General features: G+C 37.1%; 1 protein-coding gene across 1 annotated transcript in view; it reads right to left on the reverse strand.

Annotated features, from left to right (window-relative positions):
* Window positions 1–1,751: 1,751 nt before the first annotated feature.
* Window positions 1,752–24,425, reverse strand: part of FAM3C (FAM3 metabolism regulating signaling molecule C) — a 29,970-nt gene continuing 7,296 nt past the window's right edge. The window contains exons 2-10 of the mRNA XM_054631337.2: window positions 19,509–19,571; window positions 15,227–15,331; window positions 14,083–14,112; window positions 13,563–13,686; window positions 8,811–8,869; window positions 7,233–7,283; window positions 6,667–6,751; window positions 4,556–4,682; window positions 1,752–3,552 (exon numbers count right to left, since the gene is read on the reverse strand). Of these exons, the coding sequence (XP_054487312.1) occupies window positions 3,463–3,552; window positions 4,556–4,682; window positions 6,667–6,751; window positions 7,233–7,283; window positions 8,811–8,869; window positions 13,563–13,686; window positions 14,083–14,112; window positions 15,227–15,331; window positions 19,509–19,521 (684 nt within the window). The 5' untranslated portion in view covers window positions 19,522–19,571 and the 3' untranslated portion in view covers window positions 1,752–3,462. The remainder of the gene's footprint in view (window positions 3,553–4,555; window positions 4,683–6,666; window positions 6,752–7,232; window positions 7,284–8,810; window positions 8,870–13,562; window positions 13,687–14,082; window positions 14,113–15,226; window positions 15,332–19,508; window positions 19,572–24,425) is intronic.

Here is a 24,425-nt window from a genome sequence, read left to right on the forward strand (position 1 = left end):
CAGGAGCCACTGACACCTCATGATACCACTGAACACGTCAAGAGATGTTCTCGCACTTTCCTGCTTCAGCCACAAAGTTCCCATCGAGCCTTACTCGTTTCTTCAAGTTTCTTTAACAGGCCCCTTGCATTCAGGCTAGGCTACAGCCTTACAGCCTTAAAACTGAAGAGGATTTCATCAATAAAAAGTCCTTCGCTTAGCATCCACCTTAGCCATGACCCAAGTCAGTTAGGGAGGCACTGCAGCCCTTCCCATCCTTACAGAGCAGTCAGTCAGCACTTATGGTGGCAGTATTATTTCCCCTTTTGAAATTACCCACCTGGCCTCTTATTAATACACTTATTCTTGAAAAACACTCAGACTGCAGAAAACCCAAACAGTTCAGGAGACATTACATACACATGAAGCATTTAGCAGTCAATTAAATGTTTGAGCAAACTAAGTGCTACAGTAAGACATCTAGAAAGCAAAACATGCCGAGCAAAATAAAGCTTTTTCCAAAGTGGCAATCAGGAAACTAAGGCTGTAAAAGGGTCTGCTTTTCCCAGAGGGGAAAAGATAAAGAAAAACCAGCTGGATCATGAAAGACACTAGGGAAGGTCCAGAGGGTACATCAAGGCAGAGACCTCCTTCAGTTTCTTTCCTAGGACTCCTATTAATCCATATAAAGCACCATTAGTAAAGCAGTTGAGAGCTGTGATTTACATGGAAGTCATCTTCAAGCTGCCTTGAATCCCAGTTTGGTGAAGATTAAGCTGAAACCTTCTTGTGTCCTTCCACCCCTCTTCTCACAGCTCTACTTTTTCAGGCAGACATACCTCAAAATCTCTCTTCCCTTTCCTTGCTGCTCTGTTCTCAACAAGCCTGCAAGATGCTACAGATGTTCCTATCACCCATGTTTCCATATAGGAAAATATGGAACCTGGAGCTTTGTCACACACAGGTATTTATACACCTGTACCTTCATCATTGCAACTGATTTCCTATCCCCAGCTGGAGAGAGGCCAGAAGTCATCTTTGTGCTTGGCAACTCAAATGAAATGCAGATGGATTACCAGAAAATCCTACTGATTTCAGAGAGTTCATCTCAGCTGCAGGACACTGTAACTTGTTCACTCAAGGCAGAGAAGGCAGGACCAGATCTTGCAGCAAGTCATGATGATGGAGAAAAGCCAGGACACCCCATTTGTGTGGCCACTCCAGTACAACTTCTAAATATTTGGCAAGAGTCTTATTAAATATGATACCATACAGCTTTGAGGACATGGCTTAGAGAGTAAGATTTCCATCAAAATTTCAAGACTCAAATTATTTAAAATGCAACAAAAATAATTCTACCATTTCATTGTTTTAAAATATATTGTTTAAAGTTTGTTGCAGTTACAACTTTAAGGAGTTAAGAGAATCATGATATCTCTACTCAACTCAGATTGCTAATAAAGGCACACATTCTCCATTTAATTTGCAGAGGAAATTTTAACTTTTTAATTTGAAGAAAGATGTAATATTCACTGGCGTTCAAAGCCATAATAATGAAGACAAATGTAGTCCAGGGAAACTACTAATGCAGCCAAATAGGGTTTCTTCCTCTTAAAACCCCGCTGAGTAACTTCAAAATTATTTTGGTATTATTCTGGATAGCAGTGTAGTCAATACTGGCATACACACCAGAACTGAATTTCTGTGAAAATTCCAGGAATTAAACAATTACTTTTCCACTACAGACTTAAGTAATGAATAGAATTTCAAACTGATTAGAAAAGGGATTTTACTTCAATGAAAAAATGCACAGGATTTTAACACATCCTTCTACAGGAAAATCTGGAAGATTTAACAAAAGTCATTTCACTGTGTCAGGTGGATTCACAGCTATTTCACATTAATATTAAGGGAAACCCACATTATTTAAAAAGCTAGTTAAACACAGAGAACAACTCAGAATCCAGTCTTACCCTGGTATCAGAGATTATTTATTTTTCTTACAAGGTAATTCTCAATATTGCTTGAAATTTTTAGTGCACAGAATTTGACTCAGAAAACATCAACAATAATACTATTTCCAATGCCTCTTCAAACTCACTGTGGGCTCCTGAAAAATACTTTGTGGCTTTTGCACCATAGTACTAGCTTGAAGTTTTTGAGGAATATACCAGAACTCGTAACACAAAGCTCCAGGAGATTACAGCCAGTTCTGTGTCAGCCCTAATTTTGTGAATATGGATACAATCAGTTAGTATGGTATAATTTAGTTTCAGGAAAAGTTCAAGCTGGCCCTACTTAAAAGAAATACAAGTTCAGAAAGAAAGCAAGGTCTTCACACAGCTCTGATATAAGATAAAGAATAAGGCCACTTAAACTTGGTCCTTTTTTCCATTAAAAAAGGATGAAGGAAACATTGTCAGTTAAGTTTACAAGTCACACATTGCATACCCCAAGACACACTGCTCTCTCTGACATTCCAAAAGAAGAGATTGCATGAGAAGTACTGTAGGTGGTGAAGGTGCACAGCTGTGTACCCTGAAACAGCTCTCACTAGAAGGCAGACTGCTTTCTAACAGGCTCTTTGTGATGGGAAATTTATTCCTGATGTTAGAACCAAAAGAGGAAGCTCTTCCATTACACACATCCACTGCAGCTGAACTGCCATAGGGAGAATCAATGGTTAAGCAGCAGTACAAAAGCTGCAATAAAAAATGAACAATTTAGCCACAGTACTGCTGCTTAATGTGCCAGTCCCTTCTATAAAGCAAACACTTTCAAGTAAAATACAAATTCTTCCAAGCTGCTTTTAAATATCACACATACTATTTACATATTTACCTTAGTTCATCCCCTAAAGATAGAAAAAAAATTCTCTTGTGCTTTTCATCGCATATCTGTGTTACACTATCATGTAGTCTTCTTTTGCTGATTACTCAGTTTTGATAGGGGACTACAAAATAAATTTTTGGAGCACTTGGTATTAGAATAACCAAATAGTTTTAATAAAAATTGATGATGCCATTAAAAAGGCAGAGGATAAAAAAAATTAAAGCTCCTTATTAATGTATTACTAAAATCTGCAATATTCCACCAAGTTTACATAGTCACAGCAACATTGCACTGTTAAGAGGACAGTACATTTGTCACAATCTGTTTATTGTCCACATACATTATTTATTAGCCAGTTATCTACAAGTATTATTTACCACAGGCAAACTAAATACTGTGCTTTTAAGAAACCTGCATAGAAATGATTGGATGTTTCTTTTATTTTGGTCATATTTACAAAAAGAATTTCTATGTGTGTCAGCAATAAATAATCCCAATATTCAAAATGTCAGTGCTCATGCACACACTGACAAGATGGCTGCATGCTTTAAAAATAATTTTTACAGTACAGTCTCCTTCATAGCCCTCTCTCTAATAATAGCAGAAAGTGCATTGTCTTCCATAGTCTTTTTCCTTTTCTTCTGTTTTCATTTAGTCTTGCTTCTGAGGGATACAGCCTTCCATCTCAACAACTTCTGGCCAGCCTTCATACTTGTTTGTGTCCTTGTTATTCTTTATATGCTATAAATGGAAAATATCAATCGGCCATTAATGTGAAGTCATTTATCCTTTTGCTTTAACTCATAGCTTTAAGACATGTACTTATTTTCAGGCCATGGACAAAGAAAAAACATTACTAACTTCTTGTGCTTTGAATCAAACATAACAATCTGTAAGTATTCACCATTTAAAGTAACTTGCCCAGACAAGTGTATGGTAAAAAGTTAAGCCATACAGGGGAAACATTTTTAAATTTTATTATAGATGTTTGCTTAGGAAGAGAGAAGCAAGGAAATTACCAACTGCATTAAAACATGAACCACCAGGTAAAAATAAATAAGGATACTAAATTTACAAGGCAATGAAAACAAATAGTAAGATTTGAAAGAACATTTTATTTCTTCACCAAACAACCATCTACAGTCAGGTAAGACATTATTGCCTCCAAGAGTCTGCCACTGTTTCTAGACTTAGTTTCCCCTCCCTTACAAAGAAGAAAAAACATCCTTACTGTGCTAGTACAAAGCTATTTCTACCAGTAATTAAAGGCAATATTGACACATGCTGAATTTTAACAGCTAAAGTATGGGAATATATTCTATTCCACAAATTTTGCGATGGTAGCAATTTGAGAGAAGAGCAAAGTTACAGCTGGGAACACCAACACCTTAACTACCCACTTATCTCTTGGAAGCTCACCATTTTTAGTGCATCTAAAATAGAAGTTGGGCAAAAAGCTTTGAATTCTTCAGGTTAATTTGATTCACTAAAAAGATGAATAATCTAGTTAACTGGCATAGTAAGATCTACACCATATAAATTTTTTTTCTTGTTTATGAGTCACCAAAGAATCTCTTTTTTTTGTATGTTTAAAAGGAGGAAAAGGAAAAACACTGAAAATAAGACTGTGTGCCAGTACTGCAATAGATACTCATCTTGAACAAATGCATGGTGCACTTATAAAACATGCTATGCCTCTATTAACGTAAGCTGTTAAATTCCAGGAAGCTAAAGATTCACAAACCTGTTCAAATGGACTTTTAGTTTTAATTCCTTTCCCACCACAGAAGACCCAGTTGTCCCTGAAGCCAAGGTTAGTGATGGATGTGCTTCCTAATTCAGCAATCAGTCTCCGTGCTTCCTCGTTAAGCCTTGAACAAACCAGAAAAGTTTGGGAACCAGAGCATGTGAATAAAATACACATCCTTAGAGCTTTCATTGCTCAGTGCACCAGGCTGCTTTGATCCTATTTAATACACTCTAAGTCAGTCAATACTGGGCAAGATCTATCTCTCAGAATCAGGTATGGCTAGTTCTGAAATCACCTGATGCAAAGAGCACTGCTCTTCCATACTATAATCTCAAGGAACCAGGACACAAACCTAGCACTACACCAACAAAAGCCAAGAGCCCTCTCCTGTGAGAATTTATACATCTCAAGTTCTCTTAGCAGTTCTCCAAGCAACTAAAAAAGTCAGTCTTTAAAGTAAACATTGTTTGCAGGCTCAAGCTGAAGTCTAGATGAAGTAAAAGCTATTTTAGATTACAAGAATGAAATGAATATCTGAAATAAGTTCTCATCTGCTTGGGGCAGTTAATTCAAAATTCAGAATGCTGTCTCCAGCATGATTCAGTGCCTGTAAACCCCAGTAGGATAATTTTAGTATCTAAAGGAAAACAGTTCTGTAGGATAAGATATCATTCCAAAATCTCCAAAGAGCACCCTTTATTTCTTCCTTTAAGTTACTAAATGTGCCTGATTACCAAACAAGACACAAAACTTCTGATTAATTTTACCTATTGAGATATAGCTGTGTGACTCATGTTAGCCAAAATTATGAAAATTATTAAATACTGTGCAGGTTATTTGCCCAACCCATACTCCAACTTTCTCAAGCATTAGGGCAGCTTGATTCTTCACAGTCTTGTTTCCAACAACTGGCATTTATGTTTACTATCAACTACCAGTGGTAGTTGTAGCATTGTCAGAAAGCAGTAGATCCTGTCAGCAAGACAGGGCCAAATACAACTTCTTCTTTAGCTGCATTCTATCTGCAAACAAACTTTCAAAATCATCAGCTGTACATGCTTACTGAAGCAAAACTAACCCTACTTATTATCTAAAATATCAAAGAAGAAAGGGAAGAAGGTAAAATGTAAAGTAACAAAACAAGTGAACAGAACAACAGAGAGAAGATCCCACCTTGGCTAATACCAATTTACCAAGAAAGTAAATTACTTTCTTCTTTCCTAAAAACAGTGAATGTAAACACACTGGACTATTTACTGTAAAGACTGCACACTGCAAAGTCAGAACTTAGTCATAGGTAAGCTGTTTCTATATCAAAAATACAGACAAGTTGTAGACAACAAATTGAACCAAAAGAGGAAAAAAGGGTACCGACCACATTAACAAAAAAGTTAATTATTAGTAAAACAACAGAGGAAAAGGAAAGAAGTTTCCATTTGCACTGTGAAAAGCAATCCTTTGGATAGGATCACCTAAGTGAGGAGTAGATTGTAATACATATTCCACAGTAATTTTTAGTATCTACTGAAACTGACCCAAGTTGTGAAAGTTGGAAGACAATGTTTCAGGAGACCCAAACCCTCTTAGGCTACATCTATATTAACAAACTGAACAGCTTTAGGATGAAACAGTAAAACACTCAGGGCACAAAATACAAGGCTCACATTAATAACTTCTGTGACTTTAAAGAAAAGCACACAGGCAAGGCTTGTTGGGAAAGGTCTCTGCCATCCTGTAAGCACCAAACTCTGTCTTGGAGCTGATCTAAAGGAAGTGCTGGATAGAACAGACACTTTCAACCAAAGTATGTTCTCATAATCATGTTCCAATGCCTGGACGTATCTGAATTTACTAGCCTAAGACAGAATGAGCCATCAGCAACAGAAAAATCAGCATATCTATATCTGCTTAGTTTTAGCTTGACTTCTATTGTGCCCAAATCACATCTGCATTATAAAACTAATAAACTGAAAGTATAGTTTCAAATCTGTCATCTTGGAAGGACAAAATCTTTTTAAAAGTGGTTGTGTGACAATGTATTTTTTCAGTATAAAACAGAATGTAAAAGTTTAAGCAACATTTGCTGTTTAAAATCAATTACATACTTGGTTGCACCATCATCATATGTTGCCATTAACACAATTGTTCCATCCTGGATGGTCTTCAAAAATTCAATAAGTGGTGCCACATCTGAAAAGAAAGAGAACATAAAACTGTTTAATAATAAGCAACAATTAAGTATTTAAACACTGCAATGTCTTTCTGCAAAGACATTACTTTTAAGAATATTTGTAAAGATAATATATATAATATTTATATATAGAATATATATTAAAATTGTAAATATATCTTTATAACAAGATCCAGACTAAGAACTAAAATGCATCAGAGAACTCTTATTTTATAGAAAGAGTTTAATTCTTATTGTGTAAAGACATAACCACTAATGAGAACTACTCTGGAGAACAAGTCTGTTTGATTAACCACACCATTCCCTCCCACCTCAGCCACTTCTGTTTCTTTGAAGTTGCATTCTCCTCACAATTACAAAGGTAGAGGTGAAGCACTCCCTTAACTATCACCTTAAAACACACAGCAAATGGAGTCTGGACAAGAAGGAAGAAAAAATGCACATTTGTTGTTTCTCTCTGACCAGTGTAATTGCACCTACCTCCTCCCCACATGTCAAAGAACTTAGTATCTAATAATTCTCCTGTTTTACCTGAAGGAAAAGAGAAAAAGAAACATTTGGTGACATCAAATATAGCCAAAATTATTTTACAGATAATATGCCCAACTCCTCTTACACTCTTTCAGACAAAGTGCTGCAGAAGACACTGGATAAATGAATTATGGTAACATCTCTTTTATGGAAACAGTGCAGTGGTTTGTGAAAAAGTGCAGGGAAAGGTAAAAGGAAAAAAAGTGAGAAGATCCATGGAAGTGTTGGAGGCCAGGCTGGTTACAGCTTTAAGCAACCTGGTCTAGTGCAAGGTGTCCCTGGCCATGGCAGGGGGGTTGGAACTGGGTGATCTTAAAGGTCCCTTCAAGCAAAGACAATTCTATGATTCTAGGCAAAATTCTGATTTTGCTTCAAGTGGAATCTAAAATAAATGAAAACACCCACAGGCTCTAAAACCAACAGAGAATATTCAGTTAATATATCTGCCTTTTTTTAAAGCTGGTTTTACAAAAATAGACAGTATAGCTATAGACTGCCTTTTGTGCCATATGGAAAGTCACAAAGATTAAAATTAGACTCCATGTTTTGCTATAGACTTACTACTGTAAGTAGATTTAAACATCCAGAATAAATAGAAAAAAGTGGACAATATAGTATATCTCATTACCTTTTCTTATTATGCTGTCTACAAAGGAGTATTTGATGGAAGGTGGAGTTTTTTTTAATATATACATTCATTTAAAGTTTGGAAGACAGAGAGAAAGACTGGAGCTATAAAATACAAACATAGGTATTTTGGTTTTGAACAGATTGAGACAATTTAGGAAAGCAACATAGGATTAGGAAGTGTTGTTCAAGTTATGCTTTAGATGGTGTAGACCTGAGTACAATCTGCAAATAACAAGAATTTATATTGCAGTGAATGACAAAGTGCTATCTCAGTGCTACAAGGAATCATTTCCTATGCATTAAAGACCAATATGCCAGTGCTGACATTCAGTTCAGCTTTCAAGGTAACACAGATAAACTTGTTTGGTTTTAATGAAAATTACAAACCCAGAACACAATTACTTATCAGGATGCATTTATGGACAAAGTCCATGTACCAAATATACTGATTCAAGTGAGGAAATAATGAACTGGTCTTTGTGTGTAGTAACAAAACTGGTAAAGATGCTAAAGAAGTTTCACGGAAAACAGAGCAACAGAAGAATGCATTCTACAGTATAATTAGTGGTGGCAATACACAAGGTCAAAAGAAGTAGCATGCATCTCATGTCTTTTTCTATTTTTGCATTTGGAATTTACATGATGTATCAAACAGACAGTCACCACCACACTCCACATTATTATTTTACAATCCATTTTTAGAAACAAAAATGCACCGAGTTTTTCTGCTTTGTAACAGCAAGGTGTCAGTGTCAATATCTGACATTAGCTCAGTATAAATAAGCTGAGCACTTCCTTTTCTCCTTGGTGCTTGCCTTTCACCATCCCATATTTCACCTTAAATCTCAGAAACAATTTGAAAATGAAGACAATTTTCCCACTTAAAATGTCACTTACCATTGACCAAGGCCATATTTATTCCTCTGCCAACATTATTTTTTACTCCACTCATTAAACTGCAACAAAATAAATACTTTTAATCGAGCAATCTTCTGATGTGAAATATTTCTGTTTTTTAAATAGGATCAAGTTCTAAGAGAGACATAGTTAAAAGACCACATGTTCATGAGTACTTAAATGAAGCAAAATCTCCTTGAACTAATCTGTGTTCTTAAAGCACCACTGAATTAAGAATACATCAACTATCCCCAGCTGTATTGATTTAATTTGATTGCTTAATCATGGTTTCAAAGTACATCTGTATATTAAAAGTGCCACAAAAATAGTGTTGTTTATGTAGTGATATTATTAATGTTTTAAAAAATAACCAAATATTAATTTGTGGAGCTCAGCACAGTCACATAACCACCATTTTAAGCTTTTTTTTGCAAGCACACAATGAACAAAAATGAGTTAATGAGTTTAAAAGCTAACTGAACAGAAGCATTTAAAATTCACATGAAGAAACAAGAAAGACAAAGCACTTAGCTACTCATACATGTAACAGGCAACCTAACTGCAAGAAAAATAGTCAGCACACTGATGGGACTTTAAGCAAGAGTTGCATACAATCTTGGACTACAATCACACATCCCAAAAACATGTCAGAATCTATGACAGTAATTTATTGACCAAACTGAGGAGAGGCAAAGGGGCTGAAGAGTCCCACTATGAAATGGAAGCCCTTCAGAGCAGTAAAGAAGGGGTAACAGGAATGTGAAGATTCAGGGAGGATGCTGTGCCACCTTAGACCTTGGTGGCTGTACTACTCCAGTGAGAGGAAGGTTCTAGACCTCCTCATCCCTGTTCACTGGCAATTCACACACTGTGAAGAGCTCTGTTCTGCCTTCAGGCCCCAAATATCCCAGCACTGACATTTTGAAGCTAGGGTTAAAAGAGGTAGCATAAATAGGACAAATAAAAGTTTGGAACAATTACATAACTTAAGATAATGAAGAAGCCTTTAGCTGAGATTAAAGAAAGCATCTCAGCAAAAGCATATAGGTGCACACATGTCCTTAGTTACAAACACACTCCAGAAGATGCCTTAATTCCATCCTGATCAGGATTTCTTTAACCTCCCTAGTTGGCTTTAGGAAGGGGCTGCACATGTGTACAATCCTGTTATGTTCAAAATTTTTTCACATTTTTTGCACAGCAATATGATTTTCTGGTCATGTCTGAACACCAAGCAAGGCATCCTTACACACACAGCTTCCGTGTCAGCTTTCTCCTGCCAACTTCTTAGTGACAGGCTAGGAACAAGAAATGGTCTGTCATAGAAGAATGGCAAAAATCTTCCTCTCTGGTACTATCTTTTGCACCCAGGATGGAGACAGAAGCCAGAATTTAGAGGAATGACAAACTGAATAGACAAGTATCAGAAACAGACTCAGTATTCAGAGAGGCTGTGAAAGACTACCAGATAAGGGCAACTCTTGGCAAAGTGAATTTAAAAGGTTTTAAAGAACTAGTAATCAGAGATTATAGAGTTCATATTCTTTTGTTAGTCCCTTAAGTTATACTATCTGGCAAAAACTGTGATTTAAATTAAAACTATAATTCAATAATTTCCTAAAGAAAATACTTGAAATTTCCTGCTGAAATTCAAATTAAATTCTGGTTAGTAGGGAACTCCAGAAGTATTTTAGCCACTGGAGGATCATTTCTGGTCTGATCACGTGATTTTCATGTCATGTCTGAGCAAGAAAACATTCTAAACAAGAAAAGCATACAGTAAATAAAGAGTGGAACATAAATTAATAAAGGCAATGAAATTCTGAACCTATTCTTTTCCTCCTGCAAAATTTAGTAGGCACTTAATTTACAAAGAAAAAAAAATTCCTTTCATTTAACTACAAAATTCTCTGTAAATAAGTAGCAGTAGAAAAATATTGAATACTGAGGTTACTAGACACTAAAATTCCACACATGCATGAAGTTATAATGGATTCAGATAAAACCTGCAATGATGAATACAAGAATTACCAGTTCCTAAAGGAATGTAGCACAACATTCTGCTATTGGGTAACTGTGCACAATCATGCAACTGGCTTCATACTAAAGTAGAACTGCATGGAGGAGTTGCTGGTAAAGAAGTAAATATAGCTCCTTCTAAAAAGCCCATGAAGTAGCAGCTACAATATTTAATACTTTAATGATGAATCCAGCATGTTTTTTTCTAATTCTGATTACAGTCTCCCAATACAGAACAAGGCTATAACTGAAATTGTCAGAAATCAAAACTGAACTCGACAGAAATCCTGTTTCACAGTAAAAAAAACTATATAATTAAAAAAGAGAAGTTGACAAATGGCTTGCATTCTGAATTGTATCAGCAACTTTAGTGCTTTCATAATTCAAGTGACATTCTTACAATTAATACATAGGAAAAATACTCTACTCTGTAAATATCATTCACAAACTATGAAAACTCATTCCTGCTGCTTGTCTTGGAAGTATGAAGAACACAAAGCAATCAGAAAAAGAAAAACCTTTTTGCAAGTGTGAGTTCACAGAACATCTCTAAAAAAAGAGCTACTCAAGAGGAAATTAGTTATTTTCAGGACTCTGATATATTACTTTATGCCCTTGAGACAGCCTGTGCATCATCACAAACACAACAGGCTGCAATGCAACAGCTTCTCACAGGAGGGCAGCCCTTCCTCAGTTTTAGAATTCTTCCACGAATTTACAGTCTACAAGTTAAGAGCTTTTGAAAGAAAAATAAAACCTCTTATGAGCAAAGAAGGAGATCATCTAAAATCAATCAAATTTCCTGGTGGATACTGACAGACATGAGCAGTTCCCCTCTGAAGGAATGCAGAAAGATGTTTGCCAAGGAAAGCTGGACTTTAGAATCTAATAGCTGTGTACTGAAGTGCCCACTTAGAGGACTTTTTCCAGCAACTACTTTTTTTTTGGTCACTTTCTTCAGCAAAATATCTAGTAGAGGAATTCTTTGTTTTTGGACAGAAATAGAAAAACCTCTTCTTATTTAATCGGTCAGTAAGACATTAAAACAAAACAAAAAAAAGTCAAAAATCCCAAACAAAATAACCCTACAATCCTGAAATTAAAATATTCCTTGCATTCCTACAACTTTTAATCATTGAATCAGCTTAAGTGTTCACAGATATTAAGCTCCCTATATTAAGCAACCAGAATGAGACAGTAGCATGTTTTGTAACACCAGCAGAAATACCAGGCTGAGATTAGATCAGCCTGCCCAAGGTCACCCAGCAAGTCACCAGTAAGAGTGGAAAGGGAAGGAAGGAGCAGCCTGCAAGAGGGGAAAGGGAAGGAGCAGCCTGCAAGAGGGGAAAGGGAAGGAGCAGCCTGCAAGAGGGGAAAGGGAAGGAGCAGCCTGCAAGAGGGGAAAGGGAAGGAAGGAGCAGCCTGCAAGAGGGGAAAGGGAAGGAAGGAGCAGCCTGCAAGAGGGGAAAGGGAAGGAAGGAGCAGCCTGCAAGAGTGGAAAGGGAAGGAAGGAGCAGCCTGCAGCCTGTGGGTGCCCAGGTGAGCTCCTGCTGAGCACCTGCAGCTCCCCAGCTACACTGGATGCTCTGCTGCAAACTGACTCCCACGCCAGCCAGCAAGCTTGAGCTAAGCCAGCCTTATACAGGAATGCTACTTAGTGCTAAAAACAGTCTTCTCTTTAAGATCACTTGAGACTAGCCTTGCAGTTACTTTGGAGAGTAAAGTGATTTTTTTTTTAATACATGCACTATCCTATTTATTATGTGGGGTTCTGCTGTTCACAGAGAAGCTGCCATTGGCTCTAGAATTCATTAGCACCAGCTGCTCTCTGTATTATCTGTACTAATATAGTGTGAGCTGAGAAACAGCTAAACTGGAGTAGGTTAAATGCAAGTGGAAAGCAAAAGTGTTAAGTGTGACTGATATTTTTAAAAAATCTCCTTCCAAACAACACTAACATTACATCTTTACTGACATGTCACCTGCAAAATCAAGTGGATTAGATTATGTTATAGGAAGCTGCACACTCAAGTTGTTCCTGCTCATTATCACCCAAAGAGGAAAAACACAGTCTAAAAATAAATATTAATATTCCCATGATGGGGGTTTACTGAAAAGTACTCAGTTAAATACTTTATGCACAGTATTACTGATAATACTGTGTCAAAAACATTATTAGAAAGAAGACTTCAAACAGGGTCTCAAGCAGTTGTTTTCCTCATTTCACAATTATATAAAGTTTATTACCATCAGCATAGTTAAATAACTATTGATCATTAAAATACTATTTTTCACTTCTGAAGGCAACCTTAGAAGAAAAGTAGAAAATATGTTCTGACATTGATACTGAGGAAATATAGTTTAAAAGATTACTTGCAAAAGACAATACAAATATTCACTGAATTACTATTAGAGACACCAGGACAAGTTACTTAGACACAAGTGTGCATCTGACTTGACAAAGTCTAACTAACCCTTAAGTCCATAAACCTGAAACAAAGTACAAGCTATCTTGCATGTGTTAAAACAACATACATTTCTGCATTTACTGCAGAGCATTAAGTGTGCTTCATCAGAGATAAGGTTATAATGCAATGTGATCTTTTCATGTCACAAACTGACATTTTTGCCAACTGTTTGCAAAAAAACCCTAATTTAAACAGCTGATTTTATGTGCAAAGTGATCTAAGTATTTGAAAGAGACTCTTAGAAACAACAGGTAAAAATACTTACACATTATCCTCTACACAAATTTTAGGTCCAACTACATTTGCTGCTCCACTTGACATTTTGAATGCAAAATGCTTTTCAGGACAAGCTTTAGAGATCCCACACTTGTATCTTGGAGGTTTTGTAGCTTTCAAAAGGAAATAAACCAAGATTTTAGAGAAAACCACAGGTAGGCCAACAGACAAATATATTCTGAAGGAATTCAAGGAAGAGAGCAAACACAAACATTATCACATCTTTAGTTACATAGCAGTTTAAAATAATCTAAGTTCCTGAAGCTCCTCATTATTCCAAACCTCTTGTTGTCACCCTGCTGCTTGCTCTGGCACCGTCATCAAAAGCCACAAGCCAAAACTACAAAACAGACTTTACCAGAAATTTAGGAAAATCAGGAGAAGAGGAAAATTAGTTTCTGATTGCATCTGAAGTGTAATTAAGACTTTCTTAACTATGAAAATTCATCAGTCTTTCTGTTATTAGCAAAAGCAAGGCACAGCAGTAATACATGCCTATGAATACTCACAGCGTGCAGCTGCATCCAGTGCTGATCTAGCTAAAATGAAAAAAGAAAGTTTTACAAGATGTTACTATTAAAGTGTCATCTGCTATATCATATCCTATAAATGTGAAATCTTTCTGCACCCCTATAAAAACAGGCTGGTTGAAATGAAGCATCAAATTCACCTGAATATTATGCAGCAATAAAAAACAACTTTTATGCATTAGCAGAATGAAAGTGATGAGGAATCCCATTCAGAAGCACTGCTTTCATTTATGGCTCTTAGAGAGTCATGGAGTCAAAAACCCATGGAGATCCAAAACCTCTGAGAATTCATGGAGTTCATGGGATTGAAGTGAAATTAATTTCCTCCTTACAGCTTCACTGGGATGGGGTTCCTTTCACCTGAACTGGAAGCCTGCAGTTCAGGTGTATTCCAACCCAGCCATTCATAATTCCCTTTCCTGAGATATGAAGAGACACAAGTGCCCCCACCACACACACACCTGAATGATACCTGAATGACACCTCTGTCTCAGCAATGATTACTAGAGAAGTCTCTGCTGACTGCTTCGGATGGCAGCTCACGCTGCAGTAATCCAGAGTTAAACAACACAAACTCCACCCATGTACCAAACATTGTTTAGGGTTTTTTTGGTAATAAAAAACATCTTGAAAGAAAATTCTGGTTCAAAATAGACTCAGAAATTTGAAACACCTCAACTGCTAATCTTTATCTGCGTAGCACATCTGAAATGTTTTGATTACTGCACATTCAGCTTAACATGGTAGCATACCTACACAAGAGAAAAAAATCCCCAAAACAAATTCTAAATCTCTTTAGCAGTAGTAAGGCAGAGCACAGATTTCCAGAAACATGATTCAAGTCACCTAATTTATTACTCTACACTAAGAATACATTTCAAGTAAACAAAAAAAAAAGGGCAGGTAAAATTCTGTATCCTTGGCAGACAAAAGAATCAAAATTATTATTATTTCATACAGAAAATAATTTAATACACATACTATACGTAAAAAAATAAGCACATATATTAAAGATAAACTCAATTCTTAAATTGAAGAGCTCAGGCAAAACTAACATGATATTCTTGATAAAGGCTCAAGTAAATACTAATAAATGCCTAGAGAAAACAAAGTCATCACTTACCAAATATGTGTCCTAAGTTTGCATCCATTTTTATTTCAAATACTTGAGATATGACATAAAACGTCAATAAAAATATTGCTATGACTACTACCAACTTTGCAGCACCTGTTAAGAAACAGAAAATGTTTCACAAAATTACCTGCAAATGGTAACATTAGTTTACCAAAATTAGCAACATGAGAAATGTGTATCAGATTACACTCTGGGGAACTCAGGAACAGGATGATCATTTGTGGATCTACTAAACAGAATAAATCTGAAAAAAGGATGGATATTATGGATGGATATTATAATGTAGGATGTAACTGCACTAATCCATCAGGTTATGCAATGCACTCTGGTTTTAACTTCTCTACCTTCATGCCTTATCTGACACTTTAGTACACCAACTCAGCTCAGCAGCCAGGAGAAACCAGACTTCCATGAAAATCCAGCTTAACCAAATGAACTAAGATGATCTACCTGGCTGTTGTCCAAAGGCAAAATTCCCACCTTCCCATTCCACTTGCATGTTCTTAGCCATGAGTACCTGGTTCCTCACTGTTCACAAATACTGTGTTTCCCCCTCCTGTCAAATGGAGCTACCTCTGTTTTAACATATGGCCCAGACTGAGTGATTAGGGATCTGTTTATATACTGCAGCTTGGCTACTATGGTCAGTCAGCTCTGAGTATGACATTAAAAAAACCAACCAACCAAAAAACAACAACAAAAAACCCCCAAACCACCAGCCAACCAGAAACAAGCATTCTCACTTACTTTTTAAGAAATGTATATTAATGACCTTCAGAAAATAAGTTTGATGACTCAAAGCCTAATTTTAAAATAAGTAAGAAAAAGCAGTACCTCTCCTGTCACCCTTCTAATATACTGAAATAGGCAGTTCTAAGTTTTACAGGGCTAAGTTCCTGCAGTGCTGAGTGGCCAATATACTTCCTGGGAGGAGAGCTGTAAGCACACAACCACAGCACCTTACATGTGAAATGGAAATGTATGTGATACAGCCACAAACCTCACCATTTTTTAGCATAATTTGCAGTACATTTGTACAGAATACTCCAATCTTGACTGTAAAATACTGACGAAAAAATACTGACTGAGAGTACAAGGCAGGTGAGGAGGCATCTGATCAACATCCTGCCTTCCTATCTCACCACAGTATATCAAACTGGTTGGAAAAACCAACCTTAAAGCATGCTTCTTTTTCTCAGATTGCCAGCCAAATCCTTTAGAAAAAACCAAACTTATATACTCCTGCAGATCTCAGACTGCTGCTGTGACGGGCTACTCAGAAAATCTTAAAATAGACAGATTACTCAGCCTTGAGAAGGATGAGAGATGCTAATCAATCCTCCCAAAAGGCTGAAAAAAGATAAGTGGATAGAAAAAGAAAAGCAAGATGAAGAAAGATACAAGGGTTTTGTGCTTGTAGTTTGGTCTTTTTCATGTGTGAGCACACACATTATGATGTAAGAAAACACAGGTGCAAGCCTAGCTTAAAAATATTATGCTGGAACTCCAAAGATCACTGCACTTGAAAGGAAGGGAACCATGTGCAAGCACAGGAGAAACAGATGATCTGAACATATGTTAAGAAATGGGGTAAAGGTTTACCAAGCAACACTGCTTAAAACCACAAGATGGTACCAGATTTTGGAATGTGTCATCTAGCAAGTGGCATTTGGAGAGCATGTTTTAGTATATAGCATGTGAGATGAACAAGAACTCAGTCTGAGGACCAACCATCCCCTCTACCCTCTATTCTGGGCTTTTCCACTGAACTGCAAGTGCTCCCTTCAAAGGAGCAGTAAGAAATCTCCTAAAAGGTTCCTTAAGCATTTGAACCAAAACTGGCATGTTGGCTACAGGTGAAACATCCTGTAGGATCTGCTGTATCTACTTTGTGGTTTTAGCAAAAAAAATTAGCTGGATGGAAGGGAAAAAAAACCCCTTAAACATGAGTGGAAAGTAATTCTCCAGATGAATCAGGTACCCAAAAACTGGAGCATTTTCCAGTTCTTTATCAGATTCACTTTAGCAGATTACTTTCAATTATACAAATTGTGGTTAATAAAGCAAAATTATGAGTAGTGACAAAAATTGTATGCATTAACAAGCTCTTGGAAAAGGTGCCATTTTTTCTAGCAGAGGTAACAGTTTCTCCTTCTTCAAAATAACACTGTAACTACTGATAAAAGTGCAATGCACCAGAAACTCAGATTTATTCCATTGCTACACAGGCTATTCTACTGTGACAAAATGTCAAAAAATGTTTTCTTTTAATGTTATATTAGCAAAGATTTTATTTTTACAACCACTATCCCTTCTGTCAAGTAGAATGAGTTTCTTAAAGCCTGTACTACAGTAACTTAGCTCTATGAAAAGGCTCTTGGAGTTTTCAAACTCCCAGAAACCATTCAGAAAGTTTCAGACACTTAAAACAGCACATAGCAATTTTAGTGAGGTGGGGAAGCGGCTTAAGACAACCATTTGCAATTTCCTTATTTCTTCATCATCTTACAGAAACAGCAGCCAAAATATGTCAAGTCATGGCAGCTTAAGCAATCACTGCAGATCAGCTACAGCATTTTAACAAGGTGATTGCTCTTCCACCAACCCAGTTCCAAAGTGAGTTTCGTTAAACACCAATAAAGTAGAACAGCAATGCCTGTTATGCCAGTTCAGTGAAGTGTCCCCTGACAAAGTTTGATGAGGATACCAAACTGAGTGGAGGGAAGCATGGCTAAAGGGAGAGCCAACCTGCAGGAACATCTGGATAGGCTGGAAGAATGGGCTAACACTACCAGTGAAGTTCAACAAGGACTAGTGTTAAGTCTTCTACCACAGAAATCATAACCTAGGAGTAAAGAACTGGAATCTACCAGGCTGGGAAGCAGATCTGTGGAAAAGAACTAGAGGATTCTGGTGGACAACCAACTCAATATAAATGGAGGGTGCTGGCAAAGAAGCCAACAGGATGCTGGGCTGCATCAACAAGGGCATCACCCAGACAGAAATAAAGTCATTATTCCTCTCTGCACAGCACTTGTCAAGCTACTTGTTAAATTCCCTTCAGTGTTGGACCCTGCTATTAAAAAAAAAGAAAAAAGACAAAGACATGCACAATCTAGAGACAGTCCAAAACAAAGATAATCAAAGGACTGGGAAGCCTGCTTGATGAGGAAAGGCTGAGACTGCTGGGTTTGTTCAGCCTTGAGAAAAGACTTACAGGAGAACTTAGTACCGTGTTCCAGTATTTCAAGGGTGGCTACAAAGAAGATGGAGACTCCCTTTTTGCAAGGACTCACATGAAAACAAGAGGGGTAGTGGGTACAAGTTATTGTGAGGAAGATTCCAGTTAAACACAGAAAATTTGTCACAATGTGAACAATCAGCCACTGGAATAATCTCCCCAGGAAGTGGTGGACTCCCCAGCACCGGCCATTTTAAAATCTGGCTGGACAGAGTGCTGGGCTAGGGTTCAAATTAGAGGAAGTTATAGCAGTATGAAAATTATAGGGTAAAATACAGCTGCTTCTTCCTGGATGGAATGCTGTGAGTATGCTCAAAACCTATCCCACAACAATTCCATACATACACAATCTGCAACCTCAAGCACGTGCTAACAGGTGAAGCAGAGGAGAAACACCTTGGTCAGCCTCTGTTGAAATCAGATGGTACTTGGTAGCTGATAAACCTGCACAGCACCTGTCAGCCAAGGGAGATAGGAGCAGGTATCTTCCTGCTGAACCAGCAACTGTGGTGAAATCACTCTTCTGAGGTTCTTTGTAACTTAATTGTAATATTAACTCACAACGTCATCCCTAAGCTACCTGCCTTCAATGTATGACTACCCCTCACTGAGCATGAGCTCTGTATTTTATTGACTACATCTCTAACAGCGAAGCAAGAGAATTTTACACCAATGAGTAACAAAACTATGCATTACCAGAGTCACTCAAGATCCACCCAAATGAAAAGGAAGATCATTGAAGGGTCCCCATAACAGGACACAGATTAGTCAGGCACCAGGGTCTTGGCTTTCCTGGTGTGCTGACAGACTAATCAAACACTAAAGGTTTGAGGAAATTGCCACTTTTCTCATGACAGCTATCTTGTCTAGAGCATGCTTCTGACAAGAAATGTCAGACCAGATGATTCTTGAGATCCCTTTTAACCTGGCATTCTATGACTCTAAAATCTTATTGTCACAACTTGTTAATGTTGTCCATAGCAGATGTTTCATAAATGACCAAAGTCTGATTTTACAGAGCATACTTACCTGCTATTCTCATGTTTAGTGTTCAGCAAGCTAATGACACTATTGCATTAAAGCAGCAGCCACCTATGGGAAACAAAAAAAAAAAACCACCATAAAACAAAAACTAAAAACCACTTCATCATAATTACAGCCAAGAAAGCACTTTTGTGATGAGCAAAAGACCCCATAGATTTTCTAGTCAATAAAACTAATGATTGTTCTGAATACCTATTTCTTAACACTCATAGTTATGGGAAGATTTAAGATGGATTTCTGATGTCTTGATTTCATTTGTCTCTCCACAAAACAAGTGTTCTGAAAAAACACTAACTTCATCTAATCCCCTATAAGTTCAGTTTAACCTTCAGTCCTTCAATTTGTGACCTATGTACTTATCAGAGCTCTATCTAAGCAGTCTTTAGTTTCCTAAAGCTATGTAGTAAAAGTCAACAACTCCACCTGCACTCCTTCAAAACCCTACCTGCTTCTGGGTGCAAGTGTCTATTTGGCAACACAGCATAGCAAACTGTGCTTTGGAGAGAAAAGATTTAAGCATTTTGGTCTCTAGGATACTACAAAAACTGCATTCAATGGAATTGAAAGAAGGTCAACACTTTAATCTCTGCATTACAGAAATGTAACAACACATTTGTCACTCACAGGTACAGCCAGAGGAATAACATTATGGTCAATGATGACAGAAGCACCAACCCTAGTATACTCCAATTATTTCAGAATAAAGTGAAAACCACTCTAAGCAAACAGTGCCTAAGCATCCACAGGCTTCTTGAGAAGAGCATGTCACCACACAGAGTCAAAGTGGGTCACAAACTCCACAGGCTCTGAACAAAAGCTCCCACTTCCTCTTCCTCCTGCAATGCAGGGTCCAGAGGCCATACCAAATCTGCCCTCTACCTGCAGAGCCAGAGCTGCTGCTGCTCTGCTCCATGCTCATGCTCAGCCCTGGTGGGCCCATGCTGCACTGAGCCTGCCCATCCAGCTCGACTTTCACCAAGATCCCTGAATCAGGGGATTCACCTACACTAAGGCCACATGTGCAAACAGGCTATCAGCTCTCACTCTAATCCAAGCAGCTGTCCCAGACCCCCATCACAGAAGCTATAGCATCCCTAACCCTCTGCAGTCCTATGCCATGATTTTGAAAAACATAAAAAACATTGTCTAAGAAATTATTAGAAAAACTGCTGTTATTAGAAATACAAATTATTTGATGATAAGCACCAAAACATCCACATGGTTCTTGTGGTCTATACTAGGGAGAAAAAATTGGTATTATACAGAAAACCTTTTGCCTTCACTTAGTTCAGTATCTTCGAGTCAGTGATTTGTGTCCAGATCCTCTTTGCCAAAGACAGTCATTTTGCTCTATCCCTTCAAGTTTACAAGAAAATGGTCAGGAGAGAAATAAGCAGGAAAAAAAAATTGCAAATACAGAAATTTTTCTTTCTGTTCTATTAGAATTTGAAAATACTAATCATCTAAGTTAAAAGCAGACAAATGCTTTTGAGTGCTAATGTGCTGTAAAGGAAATCTCACAGCATATTATAGACCATAATATATCCATTTAGCTGTAGCCACACATATATCCTCATAAAATATCTTCTTTCAGTGAAAGCTAGTATTTATCTGTCTTGTAAAAAGGCAAAAAAGAATCTGTCAGGGCAGAAAAACTCATTTGATTTCAAAGTCTGTGAACAGAATTATTTTAGGCTTCTTCCAGACACCCAGAAATATATCAATGTTACAATAAACACTGGCTGTACTTTGAACAGCTACAAGCTTGTTTTAAGTCTGCACTGAAAAAAAGAAGTTTCTTTCTTTGTTTTACTCTGACCTAAAACACATCATGAATTCAAAGCATGAAAACAAGAATATGAACAAAACCAGAAAGAAGAATCTAAGTGCAATAATCACAGGATCACACTGACTGCTTTTATCCCAATATCCCCTTTCGCCTGTCTCAGGGATCATTATTTGTTGCAATCAACAAATAAGAATATGCATTATTTAAGTGTGGAATGCATTTTGATTTAGAAAAAGGAAAAATGAGTATACTATGCCTCAACCTGAAAGGAATTTCAAAAATATAGGGATTCTTTTCCTAAATTACAGTATACTGAAAAATCATGAGGTTTGATTTACCGAATAATACAGTAGTGCTACAGTACAGACAAGAGTTGCACAGCACTTTCCAGCAGCAGGCAAATAATTTATGGACATCAAGTCCTTTCCTACACTTATTATCTTGATTGGTTTTTTGAAGTATTTCAAGACAGAATAGGAATAAAACAGGATAAGCTATGAACACTTATAAATGCTTATGGACCATTACTCCACATCTTCAGTATCAGACATCATAACAAACTGGAGAACTGATTAGAAAATTTGTCTGGAATTTTTAATAGTGCACATTTTAGGATCATTTAAAAACAAAGAACACAGGATCACAACTGAGCTTGCTCAAACTCAGATGCACAAAAGCAATACCAACAATGTTCCTTTGATTGCTTTAGAAATGGGCCAAAATAACCCAAACACTATTTTTCTCTTCTTTGATGTAACATTCCATCAAGCAGAGGCGGGAGAACGAGAACCTAAGTGTCCTCCTGACTTCTGAGTGCCAAGTAATACAGATAATCATTGATTACTACACCATTCTCTGTCAGGGAGTACAAAAAGGCTGCCCTGTACCACTTCTTAGAGACTGAGGCAGGATGTGCAGCCCATAGCAGGGCTGACAGGCAGAGTCCCCACAACTACAGCAGAACCCCACAGAGATGCAAGGGCCAAGGAAAACACCACAAAACAGGCAACAGACAACATCAACATCTTCAAGTTGCAAAGTAAAATGGCTGGGTTTGGGAAGCATCACGTGATTTAAATATGGATTTTCTTTTCTTCAGAATGTTTTCTTAGCACAGAACTTAGGAAGTTTTTCAGTCAAGATCTACAACTTGGACAGCAGAAAGAAACCAAAAATTCTCTCATGCAGCAATGCCTCAAAATTGAAAGTTATCCACAAAAGAACCTGAACAGGAGAAGACAAGAAATTAGAGATTATAAATCCTTCTTGAGTGCTGGCCATGTCATTGTCCAGTTCCCTGCATGGAGTTGCACATCGATCCATGCAGAAAAAAAATTATTTATTCTGAATACAAACTACTAGGGAGAGGATATAGGGAAAGACAGCTCTGAGCTGAGGTTACTGGTTGCGTTTTTTCTGCATCCTTGTGTATCATAACCCCCAAGACAGTCTAAAATGCTCTCCACAGGGCATAGAAAACAGTAGCTTACAATAAAAAAATAAGGAAGAGAAAAACAAAGGGCTTTCCCCCTTGTGTGCTATGACATACTCAACAAAAAGACAAAAAATTTAATAGATAACTCCACAGAGCTACTGCATGTATTTTTGCTCATACCTAAACTAGTTTCAATAAGTAGACCAGCAGATGCTTGCTTTTAAAAGTAACCTGCATCTCTTGAGGGAACCATGCTAAATCCTTCCTGAAGGAAGCTTATAACCACTTTGTTTAGGAAAACTACAAGCCTACAATCCTTCCAAGTAAATTATCATCAAATTTTGTTAGATGTTATAAAGTTTCTATCACACCAAGACTGAGCTCTTTCTACATTCATGTGTCAGACAGAGTGGTCATCATGCAAGTCTCTCTCCCAGAATCATTGTGCAAGAGGAAACTGCATTGAGATAATTGACAAATTAACAGTTCCTATTAATCCTGCCTCATTGACATAACACTGAATGAAATGCAGATTTCAGTCCCAAGTTGAATGCAATTCAATTTAGTTAATTAATTCTTTATCAGGCTTTTCTCAACACTTGTCCAGAGATGGTGCCATGGGACACACTTCACTGGGGCAGGAGCACAGCCTCTGCCCCACTTACCACGCAGAAAGCTGTGGCCACTTGCCACAAACTTTGGTTTAAAAGGGGTTTCAAATACAATTGTAATTAATGTTTTGAAGGATGATAATGAAACATGTGGATTAGTCTATTTCATTCCCAGGATAATAGTATTTCCATTAGCAACTTGGTAACATGAGTGGATTATGCTTACAAAATGGGCACACAAAAACAAGCAAAGATGAGAGGCAAGAATTTAGAAGGTCAAGATAATTTTGAATTCTGACCTTAGCTGATTAGGAAGAGGTCCCAAAAATCAACAACAATATTTAATAAAGCAGAAAGTAATATACTCCAAAATTGACATCAAGTGCAGCAAAATAAGCAGCAGCAATGGAAAAAGAGATTATAGCAGCTCTCTAAAATTTGGGTCAACAATGTCGTACTGCCACAAAAGTGTAACTGTTCATTGTGAACTGCACTGATAGGACTGCTGTGTATGGAATAAAAAGCAATTACTCTGCTCTGCCTAAATAAACAAAAAATACCCTGCTCTATGTGCTATCTTGACTTTTAACTGGGACCCATGTGCAGTTTTTTTTTAAGTCTATCTCAATGCATAATCCCCAAATGGAAGAATCTAGATAAGAATTACACGACCTAAATAAACCAACTAAGGGATAAAAGAATCAAGTCTGCTCTGCAAGGAACTGTGAAAGAAAGAAGTCAGGATCAGACATCTTTATCTCTTATCTTCAAGGTGTAATTCTAAATTTTTACAGAGATAAATATATATTTTTAAAACCACTATTATTTACAGCAAATCTAAAATAAATATTAAAGATATTATTACTTTAAATATCTATTTTTATAATTAAAAAATGCTAAGAATAACTGTTCTCAGTATTCTCTGGCTGCTGCTAACCTATTTGTAGTTATAATATTAAAGAAAAACAACCTTACAGTTACAAGGATAAACAAAAAATTTAAAAGGAGGCTGTAAATCATCATAGAAGTCTGGAAACAGAGACAATTTTTCTTAACACAGATACAAA

The sequence above is a fragment of the Agelaius phoeniceus genome, chromosome 5 (genome assembly GCF_051311805.1).
Source record: "Agelaius phoeniceus isolate bAgePho1 chromosome 5, bAgePho1.hap1, whole genome shotgun sequence".
Lineage (NCBI taxonomy): Eukaryota > Metazoa > Chordata > Aves > Passeriformes > Icteridae > Agelaius > Agelaius phoeniceus.